A 17,811-nucleotide genomic window follows, 5' to 3' on the forward strand; every position below is an offset into this window, starting at 1 on the left:
CTGAAGACTTTTATTAAAGCTTAGGTCAATTATTGAATGTTTGGCACTTTATTAAATAAGCTCCAAAACTACACACAACGGAGTAAAAACAATAAATAGTTATTCAGCAAAACATCTCTCTGTAGCAGCCAGCAGCACTGCAGCCCAGGCCTGAGGTACTGCTGTGGCAGGAGGGCTGGAATGCCACGCTCGCTCCCATGGCTCAGTGGGGGACACACATCTACCCCCTCCATGTCCAGTTTCCAGAACAGGCGACCTCTCATTCATTACCATCCATTACCCATTTCTTTTATATACACGAAACACACTGCAGAGTATATACTAATAAGCCAAGAGCTTTATTGATGCAGCAGGCACTTTACAATGAACCCAAGAGAGCCCGCCTTCTTTGGGAGGTCGGGATGCCTGTACAAACCCTTGGGGGTTTTCCACTTCAACAAAAACCAAGCTCTCCCTTTTTTACCACACCCCTTGAATCTGCACCTGCCCAAGTCATCCCTCCCTGCTTTTACACAGGCAGTGCACACAGGTACACCTGACCAATGCGGGCCAGCCACTCTGGTAGACAGTCACAATGTCAGTTCTGCATTACTTGTGGACAAAGGCATAGACTATCAGATCCTGCAAAGGATTCAGGAAACAGTAAGACGATTTCTCCCTCCACCTTGAAAATAAAACACACTTTAGCGGATGCATGTCCTGAAATAGTTTACTTGGGAGTTCCGAGGAAGATGGTCCATTGTCAATCCCTTCTTCAACAGCCTGTGCATCCAAAATTCTTCTCAAGGTAACATGAGTCTTTTTTTTTTTTAAACAGTCTTTCTTGCTGTAAGAACTCTTATAATGGAGCCTAGTCCTCCTACTGCTAATGCCTGTAGGGGCAGGAAAAGAAAAGGTGTCAGCTGAGACTTGGTTGGACAAAGGGAGCCCAGCTTGCCAGGGGAGATGGGACCATGCGCTCCTGACCATGTCATAGACCTGAAAAAGGATTCCCGCGAGAGCACAGTTAAGAGGTGCCAACAGGGTCCACATTCGAGGGATGGAGCCCTGTCCTGGAACAAAGGGTTCCCAAGAGCTGCTAGCTCTTGAGGCAGGAGAACTGGGCTTAAGAACATCGTTACCAAGCTCACGCAGAGACCCCCAATTTCCCTTTGACAAGCTCATCATGTCCCAGCCTACAGGCACAGCCGTAGGCACTTAAACTAGCCCGTTAGAGCTGAAACGTCAACAGGGCTGAGCACCCAGTTGCCTTAAAGGGACCAGAGAGCCTGGCCTCCATACCACTCAGTTCCCCTGAGCCCCACGACCACCCCCACCCACTAAGCCTAGGAGCTCACCTTCTGGCAGAGCACACCCACGGGCAGGACCACGGGCAGGAGGACCAAAGGCCACAGCCCAGCCCCAGGCTGCCCAAGTGACAGATCCCTCAGTAAGGGCCACTCCCTTAAAACTCAACAGAGCCTTTCAGGAAGGACACAGGCTTGATAAAAGGCCCTGCTCGTATACTGACCCAAGCAAAGGACAGGCTTTTCATGCTTCAGGTGGATGAAGGCCCTATTAAAGACACTGCCAAGGTATCTGCCACCGCCTCCTCGGGCCTGGTGAGGCTGAGGCTGGAGCAGGAAGCCCTCAGAGCTAACGGGAGGGCTCAGCCTGCATCTAAGACCCACAACCACCACCTCCACCGGCCCAAAGAAAGTATTACAAAGTCCCAGCCACCAGCAAGCCTGCCTCTACCTTACCACGCCAAGTCACCTGCCCCCATGCCTGCCCAGCACAAACCAGCAGCTAAAGCAACGGCGATTACAAGAGACAGCAGATCCCTACCAGGTGCTTCCTTGGGAGAGGTTAAGTGCTCAGATGTCCCAGGTTGCTTGAGGCATGGCCCCTTATTTTCACATGCCTATCAGACTGTCCTTTGTTTGCTTGGGATAGCCTGGCCTGCTGATTTGAACCCCGGGGTTGGGGTGACTCAGTGGGCTGTCTGATGTTCACATACCTTTTCATGCCACTGGAGTAACACTGCGCTGCTATTTTCTGTGGGCTTCTCAAACCCTTTATAAATGTACTTCATTAGCAAGTCAATGCCATTTCTGTCCAGTGACTGCACAGCCTGCTCAATTTCGCTGCTCTTAAAATTTGTAAGCACTTTCAGCACCACGCCCTGGGCCCGTTCCTACAGAGGAAAGAGAAAGGGAGTGAGGCCTAGAGCCATGGCCCAGGCATATATCCACATCCTGCACTGCAGGCTCAGAAAACACCAAACCAAGTAGTCAGAACTCATTAGAAACACTGCCCAATTTCTAATTCATTTGGAATGCTTAAGTGAAATTCTTTTATTGATTTAAGTTTCAAAGTATCCCAAAGTATTCAAAGCCAGTAATTCATTCCACTTATTTTGGGGGAAATAAGCGCTTTCCTGGGGAGAAGCATCCCTATTTCTGATGACACCAGCGAGGCCTTAAAGCTCTAAAGGATCATAACTGTGGAGAGTAAAAAAAAAACAGGTCTACTTGGCTGCACCTTTTGTCTGCGTTCATCCCCAATGGAACAAAGGGGCCATTTTCCTCCACGTCTGACAGGTGCAGCCATTTATATCAAGATGCCATCAAAAAAAAAAGTGCCATCACAAGATGGCAAAACCCCAGCTCCAAAGAGACCCCTTTCCCTGGACCAAATTTGAGACAGTCTCAGCGATGAGCTTTTAGACAACATAACCGATACAGTCTGCACAACTGTATGGTCTCACCTAGTTTTTACGAGGCAGGAAATCATAAAAGCACTGAAAATCCTTATGCAAATAAAGCCTATTCAATAGCTTATAAAAGCATAACTACTGCTAAGTCCCACATGGCAAGCTAATTTATAACTTTGCTCATCAGGAAGGGCTGGGCTGACTTCTCACCCCATGAGGCCTCGGGGAGGAGTGAATGTTTCTTTGGGGAGCGTTTACTATGAACGCTGACAGCTTTGGGTGTTAGGAGCGCCAGGAAGCTTCCGTGGAAACACTGCTCAGTGCCAACTCACCTCCTTGGTAGATACTCACTGATGCAGAGATGAAACAAGATGCTGTCCAGAGTCCCAGGGAGCTCACAATTGACCATCACAGCCCTGGTCCCAACACCCACCCAGCAGAGCTGCAGTTCAACCCCCTTTACCTTCACAGCTTGATTCTTGGTGTTGACGGGAGAGTTCCGCAAGGCTGCATGAAACGCCCGAAGCATGTCCCCTGTGCATCAGCACCAGTTAAGGATGGCTAGGCTCTAGCATGTTCATGCTTTTATTAACGAACTCATTTCGAAAAGAGTTCAAGAGAGTAGAGTCAAATGGCATCTACCCACATCCACCGGCTTCCCACTGTGGCCTCCCGGTGGGCACAGCCAGTTCAGAGGGTAGCCTGTAGCTCTCCTGAGCCATACGGAGGGTGGGTGGGGCATCTCTGCCAACCCTGCAAACCCCTCCTCTGCCGGCCCCGAAACCTTCCCCTTCAAAGCAAGTTTGGACACGGACTCGCTCCCTCCCAGGAAGGGAGTAGCAAAGCAACTGCCCCCACAGGGTAACTTGCAGCAAAATCTGACTGAGCTGATTTGCACTTACTTAGCACCGTATCTGCCCTACTAGACCCTCACGACCACTGAGTAAGGTTATCACTTTCATCTTCTCATTCTCAAAAGGGAAGAACAAAGGCACAAATGGAGGTCTCCTAACTCTTAATCCAATGTTTTCTATCAGTTAAACTATTAAAGAAATTAAGATGTGCTAAAACTTTTATCTTCCAAGACCTACCCAAGTCAGTGAGGCCCCAACTGGGGGAAATTTAGCAATCTAAAAGAACCTTTTGCCAACAAAATGAATCAATCCTCCCCTCCTTGCTCCCCAAACCTTAGTTGGAGTCCTGACACAATCTTTGCTGAGCTCTGAATAGCCAGTGCTCAAAAGAAAATTACAATCTGGGTTAGGTCCCCAAAGGTGACACCTATTTTAAACTGAATTACATCAGTTGACTTTCATTTCCTCATCTGAAACACTGGCTTCAGCCAAAAAGCTTCAAAAATAGAACAAGAAATGGCTTCCGCCCAATTGGGTCTCTACTCCTGTTCATGCAGCGATACCCACTTGTGAACAGCCAGAACCTCCCAAGCAAAGCCGAGTCCCCGGTCTTCCCTAAGTGTGGCCTCCATCTTGACTGAGATGGGCCCACACACCCAGGGAGCCGCCCCTGTGGAGCTCCCTAGCACCCTGCTGGGCTCTGATCCACCTTCCAATGTGAGAGGCAGCCCACTCTCCCACACCCCTGTATCTGTCAGCTTTGGAATTCCTTTTTCCCAGCCTGGTTCGGGCCAGTGTGATATCAGCCATTGATAACTTCTACCTCAGAACTCTTTTCGAATTTGACATCCCAGAGCAATAAGCAGAGTCCCACAAGCTTCAGAGGAAACAAAGGCTAGCGCTCTTCACTAACCAGCACGGTTGGGAAACAAAATATTTCAGAAGATGAATGGGTAAGGGTAGGATAACTGGTCCACAGGGGCAAAAAGAGTCACTGCTTTGCAGTTAATCTCTCTGCAGCACCCTTCTACCAAGCATTCACTATAGGTGCTGATAGGTAGAGGGCCTTCAGCAGCTGGGGAGAACTGTGGAGTAGGGAAGGGCATACCATTTATCAAGCTGGCCTCTGTCTCAGCTGGTTTTAGGCCCTTCCAGAGAACAGGCTGTGGAGGCCAAGGAACCGTGCCCAGCCCCTGGTCTCCTCTAGATCAGGGTTTCTCAACCACAGCACTACTGACATTTTAGACCAGATGACTGATGTGGAGTCTGTCTTGTGCACTCATGGTACAATATTTAGCAGCATCTCTGGCCTCTATGCACTAGATTCCAGTAGCACTCCCTCCCACCCCCCAAGTTGTGACAAAGTATCTCCAAACATCGACAAATTTCCTCAGGGGGAGGAGACTGCAAAATCATTCAAAACTACTGCTCTGGACAGATCCTTCTCCAGAGGACCAGAAGGTGCCTCAGCAAGGAAGAAAAGGAGCCAATTCTTTAAAATCCCTACAAGGTCTCAGATCCTGCGCCCAGGTGTTTTCACATGTCATCTCATTACTGCTAACAGTTCTTTGTGACAAGAATCATTATTCTGATTTTTTTTTTTTTTTTTTGCGGTACGCGGGCCTCTCACTGTTGTGGCCTCTCCCGTTGCAGAGCGCAGGCTCCGGACGCGCAGGCTCAGCGGCCATGGCTCACGGGCCCAGCCGCTCCGCGGCATGTGGGATCCTCCCGGACCGGGGCACGAACCCGTGTCCCCTGCATTGGCAGGCGGACTCTCAACCACTGCGCCACCAGGGAAGCCCCATTATGCTGATTTTAAAAGCAATGAATCTGAGGCTCAGAGAAGGAAAACGACGTGTTCAAGGTCACAAAGCTAAGCTGTCCAGCTGGCCTTCAAACCCAAGGATGCCTGACTCCAAAGCCAAGCTCTTTCTACAATTCCCTGCTGCTACTCCACCCACAGGCCCAAGGTGCGTGTCCAGGACACTTACTGTGTGTCCAGCACTGTGCTAAAGCATTCTGCGATGTTGTCCAGTGATGCTCCCATGGAACCTATAAGCCCAGCTTGGTTCTCCTCCTTTTAACACAGGAGGATACTGAGGTTCAGAGAGTGTAAGTGACCTATTCAAAGTCACACAGCTATAGAAGACTGAGTTGGGTCTGTGTGGATGCACAGCCCATGCTCTATTTCATGTGTGTGATCTCTCACCATGACTCGCTTCCCTATACAGTACTAGGACAGGCCCACTCCCTACATCCCGTCACTCCAATCAACCAACCCTATCCCTACTCCCCTCGCCTCTGTTCTAAGACTCCTAGAAGCCCTTTCTATAGTTTAATAATCTAACATAAATCCAAGACCTGGCACATGGTAGGGACTCAGCAAATATTAGCTCATTCCTCCTTCCTTCCTGGGCCCCACATTTGCAAGGATTTCAGTTCTCATTTGCTAACCTCCCTTTCCCCAATCCCAAGAGGTACACTCTCCATGGTAACAAGGTTTCTGACACTGCCATTAGTGGAGAAACTACCATCCCCTGATGTGCTCAGCTAGGTCTCCAAGCAGCCTCAAGGAACCTATCATGTGAGGAGCGTACCAAGAGATGACCTTCAACAAGTCTCTGCAGCACCAAGACCAAGACAGCAGATAACCAGACCTTGCCCTCCCCTTCTGTGGATTGTCTGGGCCACAGGCCTGACGCTGGAGTCCTTTTAGCAATGCCTGCCCATGAGACAGGCTCTACACCAGACTGCAGAATCATCCTTCCCTCATGGGGGCCCTTCTCATGGCCCCATTTCACCAATGGGGTAAGTGGGGTGATCCTGATGGGGCAGGAAATACGAGTTTGAATCACCACCTTTGAAAACACATTTCTGTTCAAACAAAGAAAGTCTGGAGGTTTTTGTTTCAAAGGCACATTGAAGGAACACTGCAGGACTCCTCCCAAAGGCAGTCTATGGGCTCGACTTCCCAAGCTGAGTCAACTGATTAAACACCCAGAACCTGATTTATATACAGTACAACATGAGCCTCCAACCCTGCCCTGGCCAGTGCGGGGGAGGGGTAGGCACTTCCTGTAACACCATTTGAATAAAGAAAAATCCTTCCTGTGAGAACAAGTCAGTTTCCTGTGCTCAAACTGCTAAGGGACCAAGCAGGCTGTGACAGCCAACTCTATTTTTAATCTTGTTTTCTAAATGCTTGTTTTCTGTGACCACAGAACAGTCATTTCCAGTCGTGGGGCTCTACTTTTACATCTCACTTTATGCTGCCTGGCTTTTCTTAGCTCTAAACGACTAGTTTTTTCCACTGCTTCCTGCACAAGAAGCCTATGGGGGGCGGGGGGACGGAGCCAAAACTCACTTGTTGAACGTGGCTGAGACGATCGAGGTCCAAAGCCCAATGAATGGTCATAAGAAACTAAGAATAGGTGAGGAAGAGTGGCATTAAGCCGCAGGGTCAGAACGATTCTGGGGTGGGAGGAGGGATCTCAAACCTCAGGGCTGGGCTAAGGCTGCCCCCGTGGGGCCTTTCTTCCCCGCGGCCATCCACCCACCTATTTTCAGGTGGTGCTGCAAACGGCCCGAGAGGACTGTGCCTGGGAGCCGCCCTGGCCGCCCAATTACTCAGCGGTGGCTCACCTCGGCGCCTCCCGCCGATCATGCCCGAGTATGGCCCCGTTTCCCGCATGGGAGGAATGGAGTGATCGGGCACCCAAGGAAGGGCCAGCCTGAGGGGATGGGGAGACAAGGAGGAAGAAAGGGGAGAGATCTCGTGCAAGAGTGAGGGGCCTACGAGCCGGAGGCCCCTCCGGCACGCTGTTGGGGGCGCCGACCAGGCCGGCCCACCAGGATCCGGGGGCCGCGTGGGGCCGCGCTGCTGAGGGAGGCTCCGAGGGCTCGGGCCGGGGACAAGGAGAGTGGGGAGGCCGGGTCAGAGGGAAGTGGGGATGCGTGGCCCGAGGAGAGCCAGGTCAGAAGGGAGTCGGGAGACTGACCTGAGGGGTCCGGGACTGAGAGGAATGGGGAGGTCGGCCTGAAGGGTCGGAGCCGGGGATGAGGGAAGTGGGAAGGCCGGGCCAAAGGGGAGTCCGAGCCGCCGCGCGGGAGAAGGATATTGCCGCAGGAGCCCGTCCACCTCGCTAGGATCCGGGCCTGGCTCGGCCGCCGCCGCCGCCGCCTCCTCCTGTTCGTCCACGAATTTGTTCTCGTCAAATTCGTCGATGTCCACCCGACGGAAGCGCGAGGACAGCGTGTTCCGGGCCATGGCGGGGGCTCGGTGCCCGCTCAGGCAGCTACGCTCCGGAGAAAACCTCCACTCCACTCCGCTCGGAACCGGCTCCTGCTCGGGGGCGGGAAGCTGCCGCCCGGCACCTCCTCCACCTCCTCCGCGCGCAGCCGCCGCCGCCCGCCCACTTCCGGCCCACGCCGGAACCGGAAGTGCCTGTGGGAGGGAGGGGAGGGGCACGTTGGGAAGCGCCGGGAAAGAGGACTGTGGAACTACTGGGGAGTACTGTCTTCATGGAGGTAAAGTCTTCCCGTCTGAGGAGCAGGCGCTCAATCCCGCGCGCAGGCCCAGCACGTGGACGCCATAACTGCGCACTTCGGCTTCACTCCTGCACCCGAGGAGCCCCTGGCCCTGGAGGGGACCGGGTCGCGCACACTTGCCGACTCCGGGTGTCATCTCTAACCATACCGAGGGGGCACGGGGCCCCGAGGAGAAGGCGCCCGGCTCGGCCTGTCGAGTGCCGGGCAGGCTTCTTAGAGAAGAAGCCTTCGAGCTGAGACCTGGGGGATGAGTAGTAGTTCTTATGCCCCGGGGAGTGACGTGGGGTGGGAGAAACTAAGTCTCGGATTTTAGGAGCTTTGGACGCCACCACACTGAGCTCATTGGAGGTTGCGTCTGCCTTATTGTTGTAGTGACCGTATTGTTAATGGGCTGGGAGACTTTAAAGACGTTTAAAGTGTATCCAGGGTGCTGACAAGACATTTGGGTTTGAGAGGGCGGCGGCCCTTCGTGTGTAGCAGTCACCTTTGACCCGGTGTGTAGGGGGCGGGGATAGGGGGATGACCCTGAGGCCGCCATCCTGGCAGGAAGGGCGAGGTCCTGGGGGTGTGAGGTATCTTGCCTGGCTGGAGAGGAATATCCTGGTAGGAAGCGAACCCCCGGAGTCTGAGATGGGGAGAGATTGGGCAGAGTCAAGGACACCATTGTAGTGCCAAGATTAGGTGCCTGGGCTGTTGCTTGAGGGGTTCTTTCAATGAGACTTAGCCTGAGACTACATTGGCTCTTTGTTTTCATATAATAGTTTTCCTTTTAGTAAAGACCAGTAGAAGTTAATGAGAGGTGACTCGTTTTCATTGCTTCGAATACTTCCCATTGAACTGTGTCTACAGATCAAAAAAATATTGTCAGACTAGGATGCTACCTAATCTAATCTTGGGTGCTAAAGATAGACTCCTACAGTGGGAAACAGGTGGTAAATAAAAGTATCAGAGGTCCTGGAAGACCTGCCTATCAGCTCCATACCTTGGAAGAAATCTGTGTGACCTAGGGAGGCCACAAGACAACAGAAATTCGTATCCCCAGAACATCCTGATCAGAAGGAATTTTAAACCAAAATGCTCATTTTACAAGTAAGGAAATAGCCCCCAAATAAACTGGTGAATGAAATAATGGTCACTGTTTATGACCATGGATCTCCATTCCAGTCAAAGGGGCAGAATTAAAAATTCACACTATGTCAGGGATGACTGTTCTGAGGAGAAAAAAAAAAAAACATGCAGTTTCTGAGAGTACCTCAGATAAAGTGGTCAAGAGAAGTGTCCCCGAGGAGGTGATTCTGATTAAGGACCTGCAGGAAGTGAAGGAGGGAGCCAAGCAAAGGCTCAAAGACAGGGCAGGCTTGGTGTATTCCAGAAACAGTAGGGCCATACTGGAGCAGAAGAGTGAGAAGAAATGAGATGGAATGGAGGTGGTGGGGAGGGGCTGGTGCTGTAGAGCTTTGTAGGCTGAGTAAAGGATGTGGTCTTAACTCAGGACAGCCCTGGAAATACTGGGCAGAGCAGTGACATGATCTGACTTGAAAAGGGTCCCTCAAATGTGTATTGAGAACACATGGGAGCCTGAGCCAAAGTAGTGATTTAAGAAGTGACATCAGTGGTCCAGGTGACAGGCAATGGCAGCTCAGGCCAGGCAGGTGCCAGTAACAGTGGTGGGAAGAGGTTGGGTATTTTGAAGAAAGAAGCTGCAGAATTTGGGAGTGGGTTGGATGTGGCATGTAAGAGAAACAGGGTAGTCATAGGTGACTCCAAGTTCAGAAAAGATGTACACAATCATTACCTTTAATAGAACTATAAGCATTTGGAAAATATGACAGTCAAGTCCTTGTGCACCATTCAACTTACATTTAAGACTAATCCATGCCAAGAATGTCCTCTGCTCTCTCTTCCCCACCTCCCTCCACTTCCTGGAAGCATGCCTCCCTGTGATCTTGGGCAAAGCTCATTAATTCAATTCATCCAGCAAGCATCCATATGCTGGGCCTGGAGATGAGAAAAACCAAATCAGGTGTCAGCCATGGTTCTGACCCCTGGGGAACTTACAGGCTGGCTGTGGAAATAGACACATAAATTTATTTTAATTCAGTATGTTTGGGGCTAAAGAGGATTGGCCAGAAAGCTCCGCACACAAGGGGTGGGGGTCTGTGTCCCAATTCAGTCCAAGGCTACGATCCATTAATGGAAACCCATAAAGGGATGGGAGAAGGCTTCCTGGAGGAGACACGTGACAGCAGCAAGGGGCCAACCTGGCTTTAACTAGAGCTCTAACGTGTGGGTGTGCCTTTTTTAAGGGCAATGGAGTGACACTAGAGCACAGATTCATGCTTGCTGGTTGGGGCAACAATGCAACCGTCCAGTCAGAAATCCTGAGCACTTCCCCTTGTGAAATCCCCCCTTTAACTTTCAGGCCACTTCAGGTGTTCATTCAACTGGGAATATTGATGGTGATGATACTTTGAGCGCTTGTTATGTATCAGGTGTTTTGTTTTGTTGGCCGTGCCCCACGGCATGTGGGATCTTAGTTCCCCGACCAGGGATGGAACCTCTGCCCCCTACATTGGAACTTCAGAGTCTTAACCACTGGACCGCCAGGGAAGTCCTTCATCAGTTCTTGTGCTAAGAGTTTTACGTTATCTTCCTGATCCTTATAAATACCCCATATCACAGGTGAGAAAACTAATACTCAGGGAGGGAAAGGGATTTGGGGAGAGTCAGCTAGCACCAGGCAACAGAAGAATTTGAAACCGGGTCAGGTTCACTAAGAAAAGGCCATGAATGCCCTTTCCCCTAACGCATACTGTCTCCACTAGAATTTTTATGCAGTTGGGTTATAGTTGCCTGACCCCGCCCTTCCCCGCCCACCTTGGACTTTAAATTCCTCCAAGGCAGAGGCCATGTTAATTCATCTTTGAAAACCCTCAACCTTCATCCCCTGTACCCCCGGAACACCGGTGCCCAGCTCGGAGTAGCACAGACTGGGCGACCTGCAAAGGTTTACCAAATGAATGAATGAATGAACGAATAAATGAATGGATAAATCCGAGTCCTTACTAGTCCAGTAAACTGCCGCCACCCCAGGCCTCGATTTCCCCACAGCGCTGCTCTGGGCAATACACCTAACCGAAGTATTCTCCAGCGCGCGGGAAGACTCGGGCACTGCTGGGCAGGTCTCCGGCTCCTCGGGGCGGGGCTCGGCGGGCCGGACCACAGCTTTCCTCGCGCGGGGGTGGGGCGGCAGGGGCGGAGCCAGGGCTTCCCTGCCAGCGTTATTGGCCACGCCCTCCGCCACCCGGCTGTAGTTGTGGAGGTCAGCCCCGCCTCTTCCTCTTTCCCTCCGAGAAGGCGGCGGAGGCTGACTCTACGGTCATGGTGAGTGCAGGGCAATCGGGCGCCATCTGCGCGCTGTGGGGCTCAGGGGCTGGGGTGGGGGGCGCGTGGCGAATCCTGAGAGCCCATCTACCAACCCGGCCTGTGGGAGGCCCTGCGGAATGGCCTAGCGCCGCCCCAGGCGGCCTCTCGCTTTCTCCTCACGCAGGCCTAGACCAGGAGAGGTGTGCGCGCGCGCTGCCGGGGCTTCCGTCTTTCCCTCTGCGGAATGGGGGTAGTGGCGCAGCCTCGCAGCAGGCCAGGGCGAGAGCGCGCCTGCTGCGGTCTGGGTTGCCCTGCCCAAGGCACGGTAGTGCTGGGCCTCCAGCGCGTTCCTGGCCGAGGGCGAGGCGCGCGCCCTCCAGGGGCTGATTACGACGCAGGTGGAGGGGACGATGGCTGGTGGAAGTCTCGGTAAGTGGCCGAGGGGGAGACCGCCCCGCCGGGTGTTTGACCCAGACCCTTTCTTTCGCTCAGGCCAAGATTAAGGCTCGAGACCTTCGCGGCAAGAAGAAGGAGGAGCTGCTGAAACAGCTGGAGGACCTGAAAGTGGAGCTGTCCCAGCTACGCGTGGCTAAAGTAACAGGTGGCGCGGCGTCCAAACTCTCCAAGATGTAAGTGACGGGAGGCCAGACTACGGCCCTCTGGGCGTGGGGGATACATACGCGTCGGGAACATTTGTGGATTTTCGAAGTTGGCTTAAGGAGGTGTCCGTTTAAGTGCCCATTGCATGCATCCGTGGGTCGGAATGTCGTGCCCTTCCTTGCCAGCCTCTCTAGGCTCCCCTTGCTCACGCCCAGGTGCGTGGTGACCTGCTGCCTTTACCTGCCTTTGACCTGTGGTCCTTTTGCCTGGAGTAACCTCCTTCAACTTCTCTGCCTGGAGAAAGAACTGGGTGTCCCTGAAGACTCATTTTGATGGTACCTTCTAATGTCTCATTGACCCCTTTCTCGTACCTCCCACCAGCACTTGGATTTTTTTCCTCATCCTCCCTCACTTGGTTGAGGGATCCCTTGCACCCCTTACTTGAGTTGTGTAACTTACTGATGTACGTAGAGCAAGAATCAAGATTTGTGAAAGGAGCATGGATTTGGAGTTAGTCAACCTGGGCATAAATTCCGCTTCTGCCACATCCTACTTGGTGGGTAGATTGGCTCACCACCCAGGTTTTTCTTTCCTCTTTTATATAATGGGCACCCAATAATTTTCCTGTGGTGGTGCATGCTGAATCCTCAAGACTGTGTTTATCAGTCATTTACTAAGCAGCCCTCATATTCAACACGACTGCACATTCACTTATCCCCATCCTGTTCCTGTCTTCAGCCTTGTCCCTTCCCCAGTGGCCCCTCCTGTGACTCCCTAAGCTTAACTTGGTTGCCCAGCTTGTGGCATGATTCCCTCCAGTCAGCTCATTCAGATCGGCATTGGTTAGGTCGTCTTCATATCCCTCAGGATATATGGCCTGGGATGAGAGATCTTTCCTGATCTGCCCTTCACCTCTCCTCATTAAGCCTCCTCAGTGAATACTTCACAACTCTTCGAAACCACTGGATGTGCCAGCCGTTCCATGTCCTCACTCCTGGGATACTCATCTGTTGTCTCTCTTCCCTCCAGAACACCTTCCTCCTGGGCTGGGTTAGGTACCTCCTGGGTGAATGTGGGTGAGCTGATGGGGAGTGCCCCTGCCTTAAGACATCTCGGTCAGGCCCTGAAATAGATACTTTGGGGAGTGCTGTGTGTCTTCCCCATCTTTATCGATGTCTCTGTTTTGTAGCCGAGTGTCTTCCCCATCTTTATCGATGTCTCTGTTTTGTAGCCGAGTTGTTCGCAAATCCATCGCCCGTGTACTCACCGTCATTAACCAGACTCAGAAAGAGAACCTCAGGAAATTCTATAAGGTTAGTGGCTAAGGGAGGGTGGTGCTTGGCTAGAGGGGCAGTATGGTGAGCTTCTCCTGCTGGGGTACTTGGGACTGGGCTTTCTAGAGACTTCTCAGCTTGTGGATGTGTTCGCCTCTTACTAGCATATGGTATGCAGACTGCATTTCCTCGGGACTGCAGTTGTCAAGAAATCAAAGATGTGGGAGTCTGGCTGGAGATGGGTTTTGAATAAAACCTCACCAGCTGAGTTTTGTTTAAATGTTTTAATGGTCTTGCTAGCACTGTCAGTCACTGCCAAGCATCTGGTATCCTCATTTTTCAAATGAGGACCTCAACGCTTAGAGAGGTTAAGTTGCCCAGCGCCACCTACAGTAAGTGGATTGGGCCTAGGTTCCAAACCATGTCTTGGTAAGGGTGGATTGAGTGCTACCTGGAGATTTTCTACAGGTGCCTGCCCCTCACTCAGCCTAGAATTTTTACAATCATTTTCTGGTCTTGTGCCTAAAATTAGTGTTGTCAGGGTTCAAGCTGTGAAGTGGAACCAGTAGGAGGTTTTATATACTGTGTATGCACACATTTGGTTTATTACAAGGAAATGGCTTGTTTGATGGTGGGGGGCACACTTGTCCGGAAGAGAGGATCCGTGAGCAAGCTGGAGCTCAAGGTTTGGTTGAAGCTGCTACCCTCAGGTGGATTTCTTGGGGAAAGCCACAGCCCTGCCTTTAAGGCCTTTCAATTGATTGGGTCAGGCCCACCCAGATTACTCTGGATAATCTCTTGATTAAAGCTGACTGATTAGGGGCTTTGATAGCATCTGCAGAATGGCTTCATATCAATACCCAAATTAGTGTTTGAATGACTGGAGGGTTTGACACATCAAAAAAATCATCATGGGGCACAAGTTCGTGCCCTGGTCCGGGAAGAATCCCACATGCCCCACATGCCGTGGAGCAGCTGGGCCCGTGAGCCATGGCCGCTGAGCCTGTGCTCCGCAACGGGAGAGCCCACAACAGTGAGAGGCACGCGTACCGCAAAAAAAAAAAAAGGCATCGAGGTGTGCTGGGGCTAGCTGCCCAGGGAACAACAGCATGGGGGGGAGGGGTTTGCTGCCACCCCTGGACGTGTGTGCATTTGTGTGCGGGAATGTATTTCTGAGAATTGGGTCTGGAGCTTTCATCAGGCTCTGAGGGGACTGTGTAGAGTTGTGGCCTGGAAAAATTGCCTTCGTGACCATCCAGTGAGTATACTCCCCCAAATAGCCCGGCAGGACTCCTGGAGATAGAGGTAAGGTCTCTGTATGAGAGATGTTGATGTTCGATACAGTAACCTGTGGCCATGCATGCCTATCAAGCGCTTGTGTGGCCACAGTGACTGAAGGATGTAAACAGTGTGTGTGGCTAGTGGCCACTCTTGGACAGCAGAGCTCTAGGGTGCTTGGCAAATTGGAAACAGATGAAGCCCTGACCTGTAGCAACTGATAAGAGAGATGTGGGTGGACAGACATTCATGCTTCCAGGTCCCCCCCGGAGCTTGCCCTCATCTCTTGCTTAGCTTTTTCCCTGCAGTTCTCTGCACTGAGGCTGTTCATGACCCGAACCCCGCTTAGCTCACATACGCCTGCCATGTGCCTACCCCTCCAGGCTGTTGGCAGCTCCCAGCCTGAGTTGTCACTCTTGAGGGCTTTTGTGCCCACTCTGGTTTCTCTTTCAGTTGACGTGCCCGTTGCTTTCAAGGCTGTTGTCAGTCATTTAGGTGAAACCTTCCTTAATCTCTTTCCTCCTCCACACTGATGCACCACTTGTTTCCGTTTTCCGCTGCGCTGGGAGCTCCTTGAGCAGGGAGCAGGTCTCATTTGTAGCTAAGCCAGCACCCAGCACAGGGCCTCAAACTGAAGAGGCCCCAGGGGACCTTTGCAGAACAAAGGGGACCATGAGAGCTGCCTTAGCCTAGACCTCACTGAGGAGGAAGTGGTTCGGGAAGCAGTGGTAACGGAGATGGAGAGACAGTGCCTTGATAAAGGTCTGAGAGCGGGAGCCAAGTCAGGAAGGGGGGCTTTGCCCCTCATAGCAGGATGGTCTTGGCCAAGCCAGATCTTCCCTCTGAGATGCATGTGTTTGGTGGGAATGTAACCACAGGTATCTGGCAGGTCCTTCAGATAAATTGAGCACCAGCTTAAGCTGCACATCTCACCCTCCCATACACACACACACAATTTAAGCCAGGATAACAGGAAATGCCCCCAGGACTTGGTGGGTACCAAACATCCCTTGCTGGGTTGGGGCGTGACATTGACTCCACGGCTGGCAATCTGGTGGAAAGAGCACCAAGTAGGGAGTGGGTTGACTTGGGTGTGCGCCCCAAGTTCCACTACAGCTTCGCTGAGATTTGGGCAAAATTACTTCCTAGCCCAGCAAATCAATATACTTAAAGCAAATGAGGACAGTCCTTCCCAACCTTGAACTTGGGGGAATTAAAGAGCTAGGAAGCAAAGTATGGTCTGGTAACACTTCAGTCTCCAGTCCCCTCCTGGGCTGGGTGTCATACAACTCCTCACGCTACCATCTCCCCAGGCACGTCCCAGCATCTCAGTTCCGACTCCGTGGCTTCCTTAGCTACCACAGTAGCTCCCAGGCCCTGCTCCTCATGTTCCCCTGCTCCCCCTCACCCAGGGCAAGAAGTACAAGCCCCTGGATCTGAGGCCCAAGAAAACGCGTGCCATGCGCCGCCGGCTCAACAAACACGAAGAGAACCTGAAGACCAAGAAACAGCAGCGGAAGGAGCGGCTGTACCCACTCCGGAAGTACGCGGTCAAGGCCTGAGCATCCAGCTGTCAATAAAACAAATAAACGGGCTGGTGTTGCTTTGTGTTTATAGGGGTTTCGACTAAGTGCTGGAGAGATGGGCTGGTGCGGCCCTGGTTATGGTTATCGGGTGTCCGATGGATCCCAGCAGGCTGGCCTGCTGCAGTTGGCGGCCCTGGCCACAGGGGCCTATTGGGCACTTTCTTATGGTTACTTTGGTCCTGTGCCCCCTGGGCAGGGAGAAGCAGGGGTGGAAGGTCTTGAGAGCCATAGGTAGTGAAGTACTGTTTGAGCAGCTCTGGGTGACTTGCAGTGAACTTGTCATTTTCCCTAAGCAGCAGCTCCAGACACTAAGAGTTTCCCACCTGGGATAAAGGCACAGGCATAGGCCACATCCAGGACTCCCTGCGAAAAGCATGGTATGGGGCTTGGGGGGTGCGGGCCTCCCCTAGCAGGCCTTCCTCTGCACCCTTGTTTGCTGTAGCCACAGACCTTACCTTCAGGGTCTCAATACACTTTCCTGTATTGCAGTCCCAGACTTTGACCTGGAAATCAAAACAAGCTAGAGGGTAGGGAAGTCTCATTGGCAAGTCTGGCAAGTCTTTGACAAAATCACCTTGGGGTGAGTCTTAGCCAACATGTTAACTTCTTGATCTGGGTTTTGTTGCCTGTGAGGTGTGTTTAACAAGGGCTGCATAATAGCTGATGCAGAAATTCAGTGCAATACTTTCCTTTCCCCTGAAGCTGAGTCATAGTAATGTCAGTGCCACTAACATTTGGGCCAGTGCAGACCTTAGTGCCAGGCATTCGGTAAGGAAGTGGTTGGCACCTGGGTCCTGCCCTTGGTAGCCTCCTATTTAGGGCAGATAGAGATGTGGACATTTCTGGACATGGGGTGCTGAGGGCTCCGGTAGGGAGGATGTGGGGTAGGAGTTTGCAGGAAGGAAGGCCTGATGGGGTAGGGTTACCATGTGGGAGTAGCCAGTGGTGGCCAGCTGCAGCTCCTCAGGGGAGAAAGCTCTGCTCTTCACCCAGGTGATGTGGCCCTTGAGCTGGACAGGCGGGCTTCCAGATGTGGATAGTCTTTGTCCCAGGAGCTGGACAGCAGACAGCTCTAAGCATAAAGGTTTGGGGCCTGCATACTCTATCCCCAAAATGGCTTGTGACCCTCAAAAAGAGTTGTAGTCAGCAAGGGGCCACCCCGGAACCTAGGCAGCCCAGCCCACCAATAGGCCAGATGCCAAGTAGCGCAGGCAGCTGATGTTGCCATTGTGGCCCTCCAGCTCCTGGTGCAAGATCAGTGGGGTCCCTGCCCGAAGGTCCCACATGCAGATGGTGGAATCCTAAGAGCCGGTGGCCTGCAGACAGCCGCCATGAGCATGGCACCTCCCAGTTCCTCGACTGGCTAGGCTCACAGAAAGCAGGCAACATCTCACCAAGCCCTGCTGAATCCCCATCTTACAGAGGAGGGGACAGGCTCGGAAGAGCCAAGTCACTGTCAAGGTGTAGAATTCTAACCACGGTTAGGCCACTGACGGGCCTGGGCAGAGGTGTGGCTCACCAAGCAGTCTGAGCTGGGTGCGAAGTCACTGCTTGGGACAGTCTCCGTGTCCCACCAAGTGGCGCAGCATCTGGCCTGACTGGAGGAAAGA

At 52.4% G+C, this 17,811-nt stretch overlaps 3 protein-coding genes across 7 annotated transcripts in view; 2 read left to right on the forward strand and 1 right to left on the reverse strand.

The window, feature by feature from the left end:
• The window catches only part of GOLGA1 (golgin A1), a 62,732-nt gene extending 56,063 nt beyond the window's left edge, over positions 1–6,669 (forward strand). For 2 of the 4 annotated variants that reach the window (XM_067040742.1, XM_067040743.1), the window contains exon 23: positions 5,203–5,639. In XM_067040742.1, coding sequence (XP_066896843.1) covers positions 5,203–5,562 — 360 coding nt within the window. In that variant the 3' untranslated portion in view covers positions 5,563–5,639. Of the gene's footprint in view, positions 1–5,202; positions 5,641–6,103 lie in introns of those variants that run through there. The other 2 variants (XM_067040744.1, XM_067040745.1) reach the window with 2 other exon arrangements.
• On the reverse strand, positions 320–7,960 carry ARPC5L (actin related protein 2/3 complex subunit 5 like). Its single transcript, XM_059073180.2, has 4 exons — positions 7,667–7,960; positions 3,159–3,230; positions 2,000–2,176; positions 320–872 (listed from the first exon to the last, which is right to left on the reverse strand). Exons 1-4 carry the CDS (start codon positions 7,814–7,816, stop codon positions 810–812), a joined length of 462 nt encoding a protein of 153 aa, XP_058929163.1. The 5' UTR covers positions 7,817–7,960; the 3' UTR covers positions 320–809.
• Positions 7,961–8,020: 60 nt separating this feature from the next.
• RPL35 (ribosomal protein L35) lies at positions 8,021–16,209 on the forward strand. Of its 2 annotated transcripts, none has more exons than XM_067040747.1 (4): positions 8,021–8,076; positions 11,956–12,092; positions 13,295–13,376; positions 16,028–16,209. In XM_067040747.1, the coding sequence occupies exons 1-4, from the start codon at positions 8,071–8,073 to the stop codon at positions 16,175–16,177; spliced, it is 375 nt and encodes a 124-aa protein (XP_066896848.1). In that variant the 5' UTR covers positions 8,021–8,070; the 3' UTR covers positions 16,178–16,209. The 2 variants fall into 2 exon arrangements, with proteins under 2 accessions (XP_066896848.1, XP_058929165.1); XM_059073182.2 differs by lacking the exon at positions 8,021–8,076 and adding an exon at positions 11,406–11,481.
• The last annotated feature ends 1,602 nt before the right edge of the window (positions 16,210–17,811 follow it).

The sequence above is a fragment of the Kogia breviceps genome, chromosome 8 (assembly GCF_026419965.1).
Source record: "Kogia breviceps isolate mKogBre1 chromosome 8, mKogBre1 haplotype 1, whole genome shotgun sequence".
NCBI lineage: Eukaryota > Metazoa > Chordata > Mammalia > Artiodactyla > Physeteridae > Kogia > Kogia breviceps.